Consider the following 15,496-nt stretch of genomic DNA (forward strand, 5'->3'; position numbering starts at 1 on the left):
TTAAGTGGTGCTCCAATATACCAATAATGTCAGAGTCAACATCTATAAGCAGTTAACTAATAGTATCTTTAATACTTATTTCATTTTGATGAAATATGCTAATTCCTTCTCTACTTGGATACCTGACATCCTCTGAAGGTTAGAGGGACTTCTTTTAAACAGATACATCTATCAGCTGACTTCAGTCTAAAAGGTTGCAGCTCTAACATCAACTTCTGCAGGAATTTTTCCATGAGTGATCCCACTACAACCCACTACACTGTTACTTATAAGCTTTGCTAGCCTCCCCTTGCCATACATACTGAGATGCAGGCCATGCTTAGTGAAATCCGATCTATTGATAAACTCAACTGGCACCACTTCAATGTGTGCCATGTCCTCTGCCATCAGTCACTTCTCCAGCCTCATGTTAACACACCTAACAGCAGCATCTAAATGAGGCCTATCATGATGCTGAAACAGTTTCATGAAGTGCACCTTAGTTCCACCATTTTGAGTGGCTATCTGTACCAAGTTACCACCTACATCACATCCCCTGTCCCTATCAAGACTATTCCCTGCTCCCCCCACAATCATTACCTGTTCCTCTTTCATGAAATTCCTACATAGCTCCTTTATGCTGTCAGTCACCTGAGACAACCCTTCACTAGGCTTCATAATGTGATGACCTGGTATTCACTCTCCAACACTTCCTGCAACTGCTGGTCCACACCTCTACTGTGCAAACTACCTAGCAGCAGAATGTTCTTCTTTCTTGTGTGTGAGAACTTAGCTATTTTATTATAATGACATTGGAGTAACTCCAAAAGGCAACAGAAGATCTGTCGGGACACAGTCGGCTCATGGAGAGTGAGCTAGAGGCATGGCCTGTACACATGGTCCTAGCTTATGTGGAGCCAGCTCATGAAAATTTGCATGTGTAAAACAGTGCCAAACTGAGCCACTCAATGTTGCTGGCATGACAACTAGCACAGGACAAGTGTTGTTTGCAGTATCCTACTTTTGGCTTCATTACCTGTTCAAGTGATTTAGCCAAATGGAAGAGTTTTTTTGAAGTAACAGTGTCACTTATGACCTTGCCAAATTTGGACATATCAAGAGAAAGCTTGATCAAAACTATGCAGGACATAATCACCACCTCACCAATGCAGTCCTTGTATAACTATCTGTAGGAGAGATTGATCTGATGGATTTCATTGGTCATTAAGCAATGGGTGCACCAGTTACTGCAATAAGAGGAATGCAGCAACCGGAGACCTCCTCAGCTCCTGTGCCACCTATGGAGCCTTGCAGAGTCTGAAATTGTCCCAGACATGTTGTTGCACACTGTATGGGTGTGCAGTCCATCTGTACAGGTGCAAACAGTAATTGCCGTGCACACAAATATGCAGCTGGATGCTGTTGCAAACTTGGACAATCAGTACGTAATGCACTGGCAACAGTGCCTAGTACTGAGGCCACACCATACCCCTGCCTCCACAACAGCACACATGGTCTCTGACCTACACATCCTAGCGCAGAACTTGGCCACCCAGATGGCAGCACTTACCATTAAAGTCGATCGGTTGGCACTCTTACAGCCAGAGGGCAGCACTTACCCCAGCAACAGCCAATCTGGCTACAGACAACCCAACCCATGCACTCGGCAAGAGAACAAAAGCCATTCTGTCGGTAACGTGCTAACAGTGGAACCACCTTCAAGCGGTAACTGTTGGTACCCTGCCCATTTTGGCAGCAAAGCCACCAAGTGTCATTCACCATGCTCACACCCAAGTGCCAGCTATGACCAGGCTATACATACCCAATTGCAATCCAGTATCAAAGCATCAGTTCATAGCGGAATGGGGTGGGTGCCTGAGGTACCTGGCCGACACTGGTTCTGATTTATCCATTTTTCCTGCAGACATTGTTAAGAGATCATAGCAAAGCCACAACTGTGCACCTCATGATGGCAAACAATCCTGCCATAAAAAATATGGTACTAATCACTGGAATGTGGACCTTGGACTTTGCCGCACATTTGAGGTGGAGGTCCACTGTGGCCAACATCAATGAGCCGACCCTGGGCGTGGATTTCCTTGGCCACTACAAGCTGCTTTCTGACGCTGCAAATGTCCAGATCATAGACTTCACAATGAGTTTGAGGATAGTTGATCAGTGACAGCAGGCAGTATTCTTCAGCGTAAAACCTATAGCGTGCACTGAACATTTGCACAGTTATCCTGGAGATATTCCCAGAGCTTACTCACCCATCTGGGGCACCGAGGGAAGTCAAACATAAGACGCTCCACCACAATATTACCATGCATAACCCCCTCCCTCCCCCAGCTCACGTCGCCCATGTCACCTTGCACCTAATAGGCCCATGGTAACAAAAGCTGAGTTTGATGCCACCTCCACATGCCATTGTATGACCGTCAAATAGTCGTTGGTCTTCTATCTTACATTTAGTACTGAGAAAGGACAATTCGTGGTGCCCATGTGGGGACTACCATGCACTGAATTCAAGGACAGTGCCAGACAGCTACCTGGGGCCCTACTAGCTTGATTTTAGCTATGCATTGCTGTGCTCGACTGTATTCAGCAAGATCAGTTGCCAGGTGTCATACACGCAGATCCCCATTGTAGTGGTACATGTTGTTATAAAGCATAGCAACATGTCTAATGATCCTCTTACTAGACTGATGAAAGATGTCCAAAATATGACTCTAATTAGTAGTAGCATAAAGGGTATCCACTGTGCCTGTGTTTATTGGAATTTCTGTGTAGATACGAGAAAGAATAATCTGGGCATAGTTGTGGATCCCTGACAGACTGCTATGGGTGCTGCACTTCAACAATTGGTTCATGGTGGGCAGCAGCTAATCACTTTGTTTTTGTGCACATTATTGGAATCAAAATGCTTGTGGGTTGCATATGACTGCATGTTGCTTGTGGTGTAACAGGCAGTGAATTACTTCTGTTCATCAGTAGAAGCCCAGTCTTTCATTATTTTGACCGACCACAAGCTGGTAACTCACACGTTTTGGAGCAACAACATCAACTGTTCACCATCACAACTACAACAGCTGGGGTACGTGTTACAGTTCCCCACCGACATATGCCACATTTCTGGGATGGACAATGTCATCGCCAACTGCTTGTTCACAGTTGCACGGTTATCTCCTTCACCTTTGTAGTTTGGGGATGACGCCCAAGAACAGGAAAATGATGAACAAGTGGGCAGCTTCCAGCATGATACCTCCAGTAGCCTACGACTGGAACTAGTGCCCTTTCCTGATTCCTCCTGCAAGCTTTGGTTGATGTTTCAAAAAGTGCACATCATCCATTTCTCCAAGAGAAATTCTGATGCAGTGCATCTAAATGATATCCATCCCCATGCTTCCATTGGTGCCTTCCCTGACATAACACACTGCTTTTCACACATCCACAAGGACATTTTGGGCCCCCTTCCTCTGTCCAAAGGGAAGTGGTGTCTACTTAAGTGGTGGACCATTTTGTGCACTGGCCAGAGGCAGTGCCAATAGTGGATGTCACCACTGAGACCATTGCCACTGCCTTTGTTGACTCCTGGGTGGTAGGCTTCAGCAGTCACAAACAACAGACCATGGCAGCCAGTTCGACAGTGTGCTGTTTACACATCACCCAACTGTGTGGTGTGTGGCTACATCAAATGACCAGCTACTACCAAGCATCTAACAGCATGGTTGAACTGTCCAGAGGATGCTGAAATTCTCCCTGACATTTCACAACATCGCCCGGATGGAGGCACTTCCACTCATACTCCTCAGCCGGTGACTAACACTGAAGTACTAGTTCTGCATCTCACTTGTAGAACTCATCTACAATCAATTGCTCGCCATCCCCAGTGAATTCATGAAGGAGGTACCGTCGCCACCCAATACCTCAGCCCCAGCACTTGAAGAACATCTGTGCAGTCACATGGCTGACCTCTGACCACCTGCACTGTTGCAGCACAGTACCAGCAGAGTATTTTTTCATGCTGATTTACAATGCTGCATGCATTTTATGTTGTGCATAGACATGGACAACCACCACTCAGGCAGCCCTACTTGGGACCACACCATTTGATCACCAGCAATAAGAAGACTCTGCAGATCGAATGTAATGGCAAACTGACTAAAGTCTCAATCGATGGAGTCCAGTGACCTTATGTTGTGACCACTCTCATCATCGTTCAGTTCTTCAACTGGCAGAGAAGCAGTCAGGCAGAGCCCGCTCCTGTAGCCACTGATGACACACAGACCATGCCCCACACATGGGCAACGGCCACCCCCACCACAGCAGCCAGTGGACTATGTCATATGAACTGGCCGCCAGTCCATTTCAAATGCCCATGGTGCATCATGATGATGTCACACTGCATTAAGCAGCTACCTGCTGCATGCCATTGAGACACTTGTCTCCACCGGGCCACCTGGTCACATCTCTCTGCCTCTGACGCATCGGGTGTTGAGGTTAGATCAACTCCCAAGCCAGTCTCTGTGCCTGTTCAAATTGAGATCCGGACACCATCTCTCACACTACAGGGCTTGTCCATTGCAGTTTGAGGATCTGCATTTGAGTCCTGATGACACTGCGTTTGTGCAGACCTAGTGTCTCCATAGTCTCTGTGTCTCTGCTGCTGTATGCATCAAAGACCCATTGATTGTCACACCAAGTTTATGTATCAGGTGTTTCAAGAACTCAATGCAGTGTCTATAGTACATTATGTGAACATTTTTCTTCATGTGTTTTATTCATGTTTAACCAGACTTTGTTTGTGTGCCAGCGTCCCCCAAGTTGACATCTCTGCATTGAACATTTCAAACCACAAATTACCATGGACAGCTCCCAGAAGTCACTGCTGTCACTAGTGAGCCATGCAAGCACACACACACTGTGCGCCCAGCCAGACACAGATGACACCATGTGCTGCCACCCAATCACAAGTGACTGGCCTGCTGCCATGGGACTTGGACTGACATCAACACAAGAACGCAAGACACAAACATTTGCTGGATGCAGACGTATTGCTTCATCTTTTGGCAGCTACAGAGCTCTGTTCTCAAATGGGGATCTATGTGGTAGCTGTACCACAGAATCATGTAGACAACCGTGTACTAGCATTTGCCCGCGAGCGCAGATTTTATTGTTAGGCCAACCTTTGGCAACTTTATAGTGCCCATGACTGAAGAGGAAACAAAAGGGAAAACCAGTGCAAACTAGACCCCCGTGCCTTGTGGACATTTATGCTGATCTCAGATTCTGTCATCCATGCACTGTGTGAGTCGAGTACAAAGCGTGCACTCCATCAATGCGGTGACAAAATTGGAACAGGTGCCAATTGTTTGCTCTGTCCCATCATGTCTGCAAATTAAGTGGTGCCCCAAAAGATGAGAGGTAATTTGTGCATTCAAATGGACTCACTTCCTATGTCTCTCTGCAGCTGCAAGGCCATACTATGCACTGAACTGATGAGGAGTGTGCACCATATGGGATCAGCAGTCGAGCTATTTATCGCAGTCATGTGGACATTTCAGACAGTATTTCTGCAAGTTTTTTTGGCACCAACTGTTGTCAATAAATGTAATATTATGTAATCATTTGTTTGATCAGTTACTGTCACCTGAGCCTACACTCTGAACTTAGTGCAAGAGTGCAGCAGTAAAAGCTGGCTCGCCAAATGATGGACTTGAAAGCAGTAAAACCCATATATTTCCTGCTTCAGATTGTGTGACTAAAGGGATTAAATTCTTCCCCTACACCTTCTTTGTTTTGGTTATATCTTTAATTTTCACTCCATTCTTACTATTTTATGTTTACAAATTTGTCTCTGTATTATATGTGAATGATCTCTTACTTATTTTATTCACTGTTTGAACTTACCGCATTTACTGCATTGATGTTTAAATCAAGATTTGCGCTTCACTGAAATAATTTGATTTGTATTTGTTTCGGTGCATGTTAATGCTAGGAGGTACACTATTCTGTGAACAGTGAGGACTATTTTGCACTTTACTTAATATATGACTGTAATGATTTTTTGGTAGGATTAATGATGAGTTATGAATAGTCGGTAGGTTTTGGAACCAAAACACTTTGTCTTTGTCTAGCAGTTGCATTTCAGTTAATATTGTTTTAATGCTGAGCATTTATCCTTGGTGAGAAGGATTTTCCGTGTCTATAAATGCCAACATTGTACGAAGAAGTAGTCAGCTGGACTGCATGTGTTTTAAGTTTTAGTCTTCATTTAAATAAGCAATCTACATTCTACAGTCATGCTGTAGATGTCTAATTTTCAATAGTGTATTCTTCCTGAAGAGGCTGTGATGTGCACGTTCCTCCATGTTCTTTTCAGCAATATATTTCGTACAGGGGTAATGATTATATATTCCTTTGCCCAACGAATTATAGGCACTATTTTCAGTTGCCATAGGTTACACTTTTATGTATTTGCATTGTGTGTTCCTTGGAAATGAAAGGCTGTACTCAGTCTGCTTTGCTATATATGTTTTTTCCATGGTGCCACTTTTCACGATTTCAGTTTTTTGAGTGTTTTGTTGCTAAGCTTAGAACTTGCAACCCTTCTCTCTGTGGGATGTATAGTGTTTACTTTTTGTGTCACTCTTTCATGAAATATCTTATTATTGAACAGCAGATGTAATTTATTCCCTGTTTTCTCCATTACATTAACACATGGACAAATAGAAACATGAGTAATGCTCATTTTTCAGCTGGTGCACAGAAACAGGTACCAGTAACTACCAGAGAGATTGAAATAGTCTGGAAAGTTATAAACAGTAAATATGTGGGAAGCCTTTTGTAATTTAATGACTTTATATACATTAAGTCTTATTGGATCTTGGGATGTCTTACTTGGCTGTCTGACATAAATGCTGTCTTGGCATCATTTACTAGACCATTTATGACTACCATTTAATTACTGAAATATTGTTCATTAATTAAACACTCAACTTTTTCTGTGTTTATGGGCCTTTTTAAACTTTTATGCAGATGAACTGTACAAACTACAGTTAAAACAGAGTGGAGTTCTTCCTGCATAATATAGAATCATTTCTTTTAAGTTAAGACACTTTACACAAACAAACATGCTGTTCTGTTTATTATTTATTTATTTATTTATTTATTGCAGAAAAATTGAAATAAGTTATGGCAATGATACATCAGAGTAGCATTACTTACATGTTAACCAGGTCATGTATTTTAATCAGTGTTCACTGCTCCAAAGCTCATGTCAAGTGACAAGAACAGTGACAGATTGAGCAAAAAAGTTTATGAGGAAGTTTTTGAGGATGGTTTTGTATGTGTCTAGAAATCATAATACAGGTTTCCTATTGAGATATTGGACAGAATCTCCAAGAACATCAAATTGGTTAATGTCTTCATCAGGCATTATGTGATCAGCACATAGTCATATTTACAAACTAATTTGTGACATGAATATAAAATGACTTGCTCAAAACTATTACAATTTATCATGCGAATGAACCCTGGAACATGAAACTAAGTATTAACATTTATATTGTATCAGGTTACTTAATTATACAGTCATATAATAATGGTAATAGCAAATGAATGTTACAAATGCAACATTAAAACTTTTACTGTGAGATTCTATGTATTTCTTCAAATTCAGTATTGAAGAACTTCCAAGTGTGTCTTGACAACAGTCAACTCAGAATGAACATCATGTGCTTACTTAGGACAGAATAGCCAAAATAAAATATGGACTGACAGCAAATCAATAAAATGTATAACTGTCCCTTTTTAAATTTCAGGCATTGTTTCGATCTGTAGCAATGATGGTTCCAGATTATGCTTTGATTTCTGAAATTGTTCTGTATTCCTTTGGCTTTGTAAGTGCACGGCCTTTGGCAGTTAAAATTGTGGCAACCTACAGGCTTTGTTCAGAGCAACTGTCATCTCAGCATCATTATGATTATGGTATGTATCTTGTGGCTCTCATTCTATTGCAGTGTAATTTACACATAGAAATTCAAATCCAAACCATGAACATAAAAAGCACCCATTACCAACAGTCTACATTCCACACTCTTAAACTACTTCTCAGAGACATTTTTATGGCAGTTAAATGTAAATGAATGCTGTAGTTAAACATCAATAAATGCTGTTGCATAGAAATTTGATTTATATAACTCTCTGTATGACTAATATTGCTAGTTTTCATATTGATGAGAAACAGAAAGTTGAGTTTGTTTACAAGCCATATTTTTGCACTAGAAATCAGAATTTTTTTTTATTTATATGTGATAAGATATATTGGATTACTTATAGACTGCAGAGAATGAAGAGAGAGAGAGTGTCAGATTCAGAAATGAGCCCCCATAAGTCTCAACATAGGTCTTACTGCAGATATTTATTTAGGGTTGTCATATTTTGGTCAAATATTGTGGGCCATCAGACTGACCACATGTTTTTCTCTGTTTCCCAAAGCTTCCTTTTATCAAGGTAGCCAGTGCTGTGGAATTCAGTCCCATTTGACATTATTTACATAGTTGAATTTGTGGCTTTGACCCAGGTGTGTCAAAATGGAGAGTAAAAACGTGGTTCTTCACAAATGAGCCGTATAACTGCTTTTTTGGAGATTATAAGCTTGAAATTAACCTTTTATACAAATGGAAATTCCTAAGCTGTTTTGTTCTGTCTTACGTTTTCGGACTGCAGTTGTTAACACGTGACACAACTAAGTTATTTTTCAGATGTGTCATCAAGTCTACAGTGTAATTTTATTTTTGTATTAAATTTGTTTCATGTATGTGTTAAAATTGCTACTATGTATTTTGCTGAGATGAAAGTGAAAATATAAAATTATGTGTTCTTAGGGATGCGAGCAGTGAAATCTGTGTTAACTGCAGCTGGAAACTTAAAACTGAAATATCCAGAAGAATCAGAAGACATTCTAATGCTACGATCAATCAAGGATGTTAATTTGCCCAAGTTTCTTACACATGATCTTCCTTTATTCCAGGTATATAGTATTGTTTATGAATTAACTGTTGATACATTTCTAATTTATTGCTTTACAATACTGGAAATAAATGATGAAGCAAAAATAAATTTTCAGGGCATTACTTCAGATTTATTTCCTGGTGTAGAACTTCCAACACCAGATTACACAATTTTAAACAGAGAAGTTGAGACAGCTTGTGAAACACACAACATACAGTGCACAGAACCTTTTCTTGAAAAGGTGCAGCAAATATATGAAATGATGATAGTACGACATGGTTTCATGATAGTTGGTTTTCCATTTGGTGGGAAAACTACAGCTTACCGCATGTTAGCTGCTGGTCTAGCACTGATTGAGGAAAAGGTAAGATAGTCAAGTCATAACAAATAAATCAGTAAGAAAATAATTTCTTGGTGCATGTGAAAACACTATAAAAGTATAGAAGTTATGTAATGGCAGGTGTAAACAAACACTGTCCAAGGGGAGAGGAATGAAGTGGAGGATGAAGCCCTCTCACCCTCTCAGAAGGCTGCCATCCAGTGTCTTGAGTTCTGTGCTTCTGAAAAAGAAGAAATGACAAAATGGTCATAGGAATTACTGATCTCTTTTCGTGTTGTGAGGGAAATACTCAGACCTCATTAGGAGCATGCTTAGTCTCTTCACTCATTTGAAACTAAGAAAATAAAACAACAAGGAACACTCAACACATAGCAAAGCAGAGTACATAAAGCAAACAGTTATTTGATGAGGTTGGCAGAGTTATAAACATGATAGTTCAGACCTGGCCTCTGCTATTCTAAGCAACCATAGTTCAAAACACTCTTCACCTGAACCTGGTGTTCTGAGGTTTGTAATGACATATATATGGTAGTTCAGTCCCAACATCTACCAACATACTAAGAAACTATAGTTCGAAACATATCCTCCCCCAACCTAAAAATACCATGAGAAAGTGTCCACATAACACTTCTGAGAGGAGAAAGTATTAGCAAGTAAAAATAAACTATTATGTGCTTTCTTCTTTTTATATTAAAAGAAATTTAGTTTAGTTACAGTTAAGGTAGTTTATGGTCTATTTCTATATAAAAGAGACTGAAAATTCAATTTAGATTTTATGGTCTGTATCAGTTTTATAACATATGAAGGATATTGAAAATAAAGTTCAGATTTTAACTTTTGAGATGTGTTCAGATATTCCTACAGACAAGTGTAATTACAAATGTTCTGAAGTAGCATTGACTTGTGACAGTTGGATAAGAGAAACTAGGGCTCATATGAAGGCATATAGATGGCAGTTTTCCCTTGCTGCATTTGCAAGGGAACAGGAAAGGGAATGGCTAGTAGTGGTACAAAGTACCATGTGCCATACACCATGTGATGGCTTGTGGAGTATGTTTGGAAATGTAGGTGTGACATATTTGCTGTTGCGTGACTGGCATATTGAATGGTATCAGTTATTTTCTATTAAGGTGTATACTAGTTAACATGTTGCTACATTAGATGTCTTCATTGTTGTATACAAGAATAGGATGCAACATATTTCCTACCGTAAATCTAAATTGCACATTGCTGTAAAAGTAGAAACAGTGTTTGAGAATATTAAGGAACAAAATTTCAAAAGGTAAGAACAAAATCATAGTAAAAGTTAATTTTAGTATGGCATTTGGATCTCATGCCAACAAAAAGACAGTAAGATCAGGAGAAACCAGTGAAAGATGTGGAACAGTTACCAAATTCTTCAACCAAAATGAACTGTAAATTACTAATATGCTGTTTAAAGTCTCTCTTACAGGAAGATGTGAGCCCCATAATAATTGTTTTATCTGACTGTAATTTTCAATTGTATGAACATCAAGAGCTAATTTTCAATTGTATGAACATCAAGAGCTCAGATGGAAACCCAGTTCTAAGCAAAGAAGGGAAAGCAGAAAGGTGGAAGGAGTATATAGAGGGTCTATACAAGGGCGATGTACTTGAGGACAATATTCTGGAAATGGAAGAGGATGTAGATGAAGATGAAATGGGAGATACGATACTGCGTGAAGAGTTTGACAGAGCACTGAAAGACCTGAGTCGAAACAAGGCCCCCGGAATAGACAACATTCCAGTAGAACTACTGACGGCCTTGGGAGAGCCAGTCCTGACAAAACTCTACCATCTGGTGAGCAAGATGTATGAAACAGGCGAAATACCCTCAGACTTCAAGAAGAATGTAATAATTCCAATCCCAAAGAAAGCAGGTGTTGACAGATGTGAAAATTACCGAACAATCAGTTTAATAAGCCACAGCTGCAAAATACTAACACGAATTCTTTACAGACGAATGGAAAAACTAGTAGAAGCGGACCTCGGGGAAGATCAGTTTGGATTCCGTAGAAGTACTGGAACACGTGAGGCAATACTGACCTTACGACTTATCTTAGAAGAAAGATTAAGGAAAGGCAAACCTACGTTTCTAGCAGTTGTAGACTTAGAAAAAGCTTTTGACAATGTTGACTGGAATACTCTCTTTCAAATTCTAAAGGTGGCAGGGGTAAAATACAGGGAGCGAAAGGCTATTTACAATTTGTACAGAAACCAGATGACAGTTATAAGAGTCGAGGGGCATGAGAGGGAAGCAGCAGTTGGGAAGGGAGTGAGACAGGGTTGTAGCCTCTCCCCAGTGTTATTCAATCTGTATATTGAGCAAGCAGTAAAGGAAACAAAAGAAAAATTTGGAGTAGGTATTAAAATCCATGGAGAAGAAATAAAAACTTTGAGGTTCGCCGATGACATTGTAATTCTGTCAGAGACAGCAAAGGACTTGGAAAATCAGTTGAACGGAATGGATGGTGTCTTGAAGGGAGGATATAAGATGAACATCAACAAAAGCAAAATGAGGATAATGGAATGTAGTCGAATTAAGTCGGGTGATGCTGAGGGTATTAGATTAGGAAATGAGACACTTAAAGTAGTAAAGGAGTTTTGCTATTTGGGGAGCAAAATAACTGATGATGGTCGAAGTAGAGAGGATATAAAATGTAGACTGGCAATGGCAAGGAAAGCGTTTCTGAAGAAGAGAAATTTGTTAACATTGAGTATAGATTTAAGTGTCAGGAAGTCATTTCTGAAAGTATTTGCATGGAGTGTAGCCATGTGTGGAAGTGAAACATGGACGGTAAATAGTTTGGACAAGAAGAGAATAGAAGCTTTTGAAATGTGGTGCTACAGAAGAATGCTGAAGATTAGATGGGTAGATCACATAACTAATGAGGAAGTATTAAATAGGATTGGGGAGAAGAGAAGTTTGTGGCACAACTTGACCAGAAGAAGGGATTGGTTGGTAGGACATGTTCTGAGGCATCAAGGGATCACCAATTTAGTATTGGAAGGCAGCGTGGAGGGTAAAAATCGTAGGGGGAGACCAAGAGATGAATACACTAAGCAGATTCATAAGGATGTAGGCTGCAGTAGGTACTGGGAGATGAAGAAGCTTGCACAGGATAGAGTAGCATGGAGAGCTGCATCAAACCAGTCTCAGGACTGAAGACAACAACAACAACAACAATTTTCAAATGGCAGTAATACTTCATCTCATCAACCAGGTTTAGCCAAGAGGGGAAAAATATAAGAACATACTGAAAAGTAATGACTCCAAATTTTTTACATGAAAACTCTTAAAGCCTTTTAAATAAAACAAACATTATTAACATTCCACATCTTTATTCTTAGTGTCTATATATTTATTTCTCAGCATAGCTGCTCTGGCAATGAACACGTTTCTTCCAACAAGACATCATTTTTTTTATATTAACAGTGTAGAATGTTTCACTTTGCTGATAGGGCCACAACCTCACCTCTGCTAGCACTGTTTCATCAGTATCAGAGTGAATTCCTCGAAGGTGTTATTTGTTTTGAAGACAGATGAAAATTGGATGGAGACAAGTCGAGACTGTATGGAAGATGATCGATGACAGTGAACCCAAGGTGTCAGATTGTTGCTGATCCAGCAGTTCTTGTGTATGGTCTGGCATTGTAATGCTGAGTGAGAGGGTGCTCCATTTGTGGATGAACTCTTCAAATTCGAAACTCAACTAAAGTGCACGGTTTCTCACAAACCAACATTGTTACATTACACACTGCCATGTTATATGCTACAATTTTGAGCCCTCTAGTGCTAGAAGTCTGCAAATATGTGGTCATGAACAATAAATATATAGAATGTTAATAATGTTTCTTTTCTTTAAAGCGTTTTAAGAGTTTTCACATAAAAAATTCAAAGGCACTACTTTTCAGCCTGACCTTATACAGTTTCGTAAGATCATAATTGTGCACTCAGCCATAGTATTCAGTGACAGTTTACTTGATGAATGTTGACAATTGGTCACCAGGATACACAGTAGATGACAAATTTAATTTTTGCTGAAAATATTCATTCAATACTACAGATCAAGTTTTTGTTTGCAAAGTATTCTACATCTAAATCTACATGGATATCTGCAAATCACACTTAATTGCCAGGCAGTGGTAGCCCTGAGATTTTGTAACTAATATCTGGAAACAAAGTGATTATCTTGGGTACAGAGAACTTCACTTAATGCAGCTAACCAGCTATAATCCAGGTTATGAAGATGCGGTATGAATAACATTGCAGAATTCTTAACCTGGCAACAAATAACCAGTTTCCTGATTACAGTAGCAATGAGATAAGTCACATTACATATTAAATTCAGTTCATTGGCCAATAACTTCAATGAATCTGAAAAACAGATATCCATTACACCTACATGAAAAGGCATTGCCTGCTTGAACAGAATATATGAATTTTGTGAAAATAACTGTAAAAGAGACAAAAAAATATTTAACCACTTTTCTAACAATAACGATTTATCAATGTACTTTGGCCTCTGTGAAGAATTCACTACAGATACAGCAATATTATATGACCTCACAAATTCAGTTTTGGCAGTTCTGGTAGAATTAAACAAGAGAAATTGTGATGTTAATGTTTTCTGTGATCATTCCAACTTATTTGATTGTGTGGATCACATTAACCTGCAGGGGTGTCTAACAGGTGAAATCATATCCTAACAGTATAAAATGAAGGGCTACATTAACATATGATACCATAGAAATAAGTTTATATTGTAGTGTAGAAACATAAAATATGGTGTCCACAAGTTTTGGGTCTTGACCTACATAAATTATTTACTCAGAAATGATACTGTTTTTGCTGATGACACAATAATACATTCTGCTGAATGATGAGTATGACACTTGTCAAAATGTTGTGGTATCTCAACATGCACCTGCCTGTAGAACCAAGATATTTTCATCAAATTAACCAAATGATGATGATCTTGCAGAAACTCATGTCATGTGCTTCTAAATGAATACAAGTGAATTAAAGGTACCAGAAGCACAGATCAGTAGCCATGAAGCTCCATGTTTGAAGTTCCTTGACATCCAAATCGATAATAAAGTGAGATGGCTCCATATTGTATATATGTTAAGCAAAATGCTCAGTTTTGCATGTTTTTCACTTAGACCTGTAGACAGGCTTCCCTACATAATTTTCATACTTTCCCAAACAAACAAAAATCTGTAACAGGTTAACTCTATAACAGGTTTATTGGTAGACATCAACTAGGAATCTGAAAATTATCAGATATTCAAAATTAAAGAGGAAGAATAACTTACTATCCACTCCTACAATTTACTAGAATGTTTGGACTTATCTTCACTTTGTTCATGTAATTATACCAAAACAGCAAATTAAGTTGACTGCCCAGATTGCAGGATAATTTCCATCATACTGTAAGATGATGATACACCCTGTAATAATAAAAAGAAAAACAATGTAGCAGGACAGGTTGTTCAACTGTATGGTTGAATGATGATCATATCCTCTTGAATAAAATATTCTGGAGGTAAACATAGTCCTCCATTTGGATCTCAGTGCAAGGACTAGTTAGGAGAACATTGTTATCAGGAAGAACCACTGGCATTCTGTTGGTTAGAGCTGGAATGTTAGATTGCCTAATTGGTTAGACAGGTTAGTGAATTTAAAAAGGAAATTGAAAACTCAACAATATAAGGAAAACACTGATTGCTACTTACCATATATAGGTGTCATGTTTAAGTCACTGACAGGCACAATGAAAAAGACACTTACACATTAGCTCTTGCCCAAAGCCATCACCAGAAAAGGAAACGCACACATTCATTCACTGAAGCAAGTCCACCTCATGCACACATTACCACCATCTCCAGCTGCTTGAACCAACATGCGACTGTTACATGGAATGGAAGGAGCAGTGTGGAGGGGGCGAGGAAGGGATAGCAGGGTATGGGTGGATGGAGAGAAAATCACTTTCTGCAAGAGTGTGTAGGGACCAAACGGACAACAGGCACAGTGTCAGGAGGCTGTGGGACAGGGTAGTTGGGGGGGGGGGGGGGGGGGAGTGATAAAGAAGAGGAGGGGGAAGCAGAAAGACAGGTGGGTGCATTGGCAGAGACTGG

General features: G+C 39.6%; 1 protein-coding gene across 1 annotated transcript in view; it reads left to right on the forward strand.

Annotated features, from left to right (window-relative positions):
- LOC126161364 (dynein axonemal heavy chain 7) overlaps window positions 1-15,496 on the forward strand; it is a 1,035,864-nt gene that overhangs the window by 443,733 nt on the left and 576,635 nt on the right. The window contains exons 20-22 of the mRNA XM_049917134.1: window positions 7,803-7,968; window positions 8,868-9,013; window positions 9,110-9,358. Coding sequence (XP_049773091.1) covers window positions 7,803-7,968; window positions 8,868-9,013; window positions 9,110-9,358 — 561 coding nt within the window. The remainder of the gene's footprint in view (window positions 1-7,802; window positions 7,969-8,867; window positions 9,014-9,109; window positions 9,359-15,496) is intronic.

The sequence above is a fragment of the Schistocerca cancellata genome, chromosome 2, assembly GCF_023864275.1.
Source record: "Schistocerca cancellata isolate TAMUIC-IGC-003103 chromosome 2, iqSchCanc2.1, whole genome shotgun sequence".
Classification (NCBI taxonomy): Eukaryota; Metazoa; Arthropoda; class Insecta; order Orthoptera; family Acrididae; genus Schistocerca; species Schistocerca cancellata.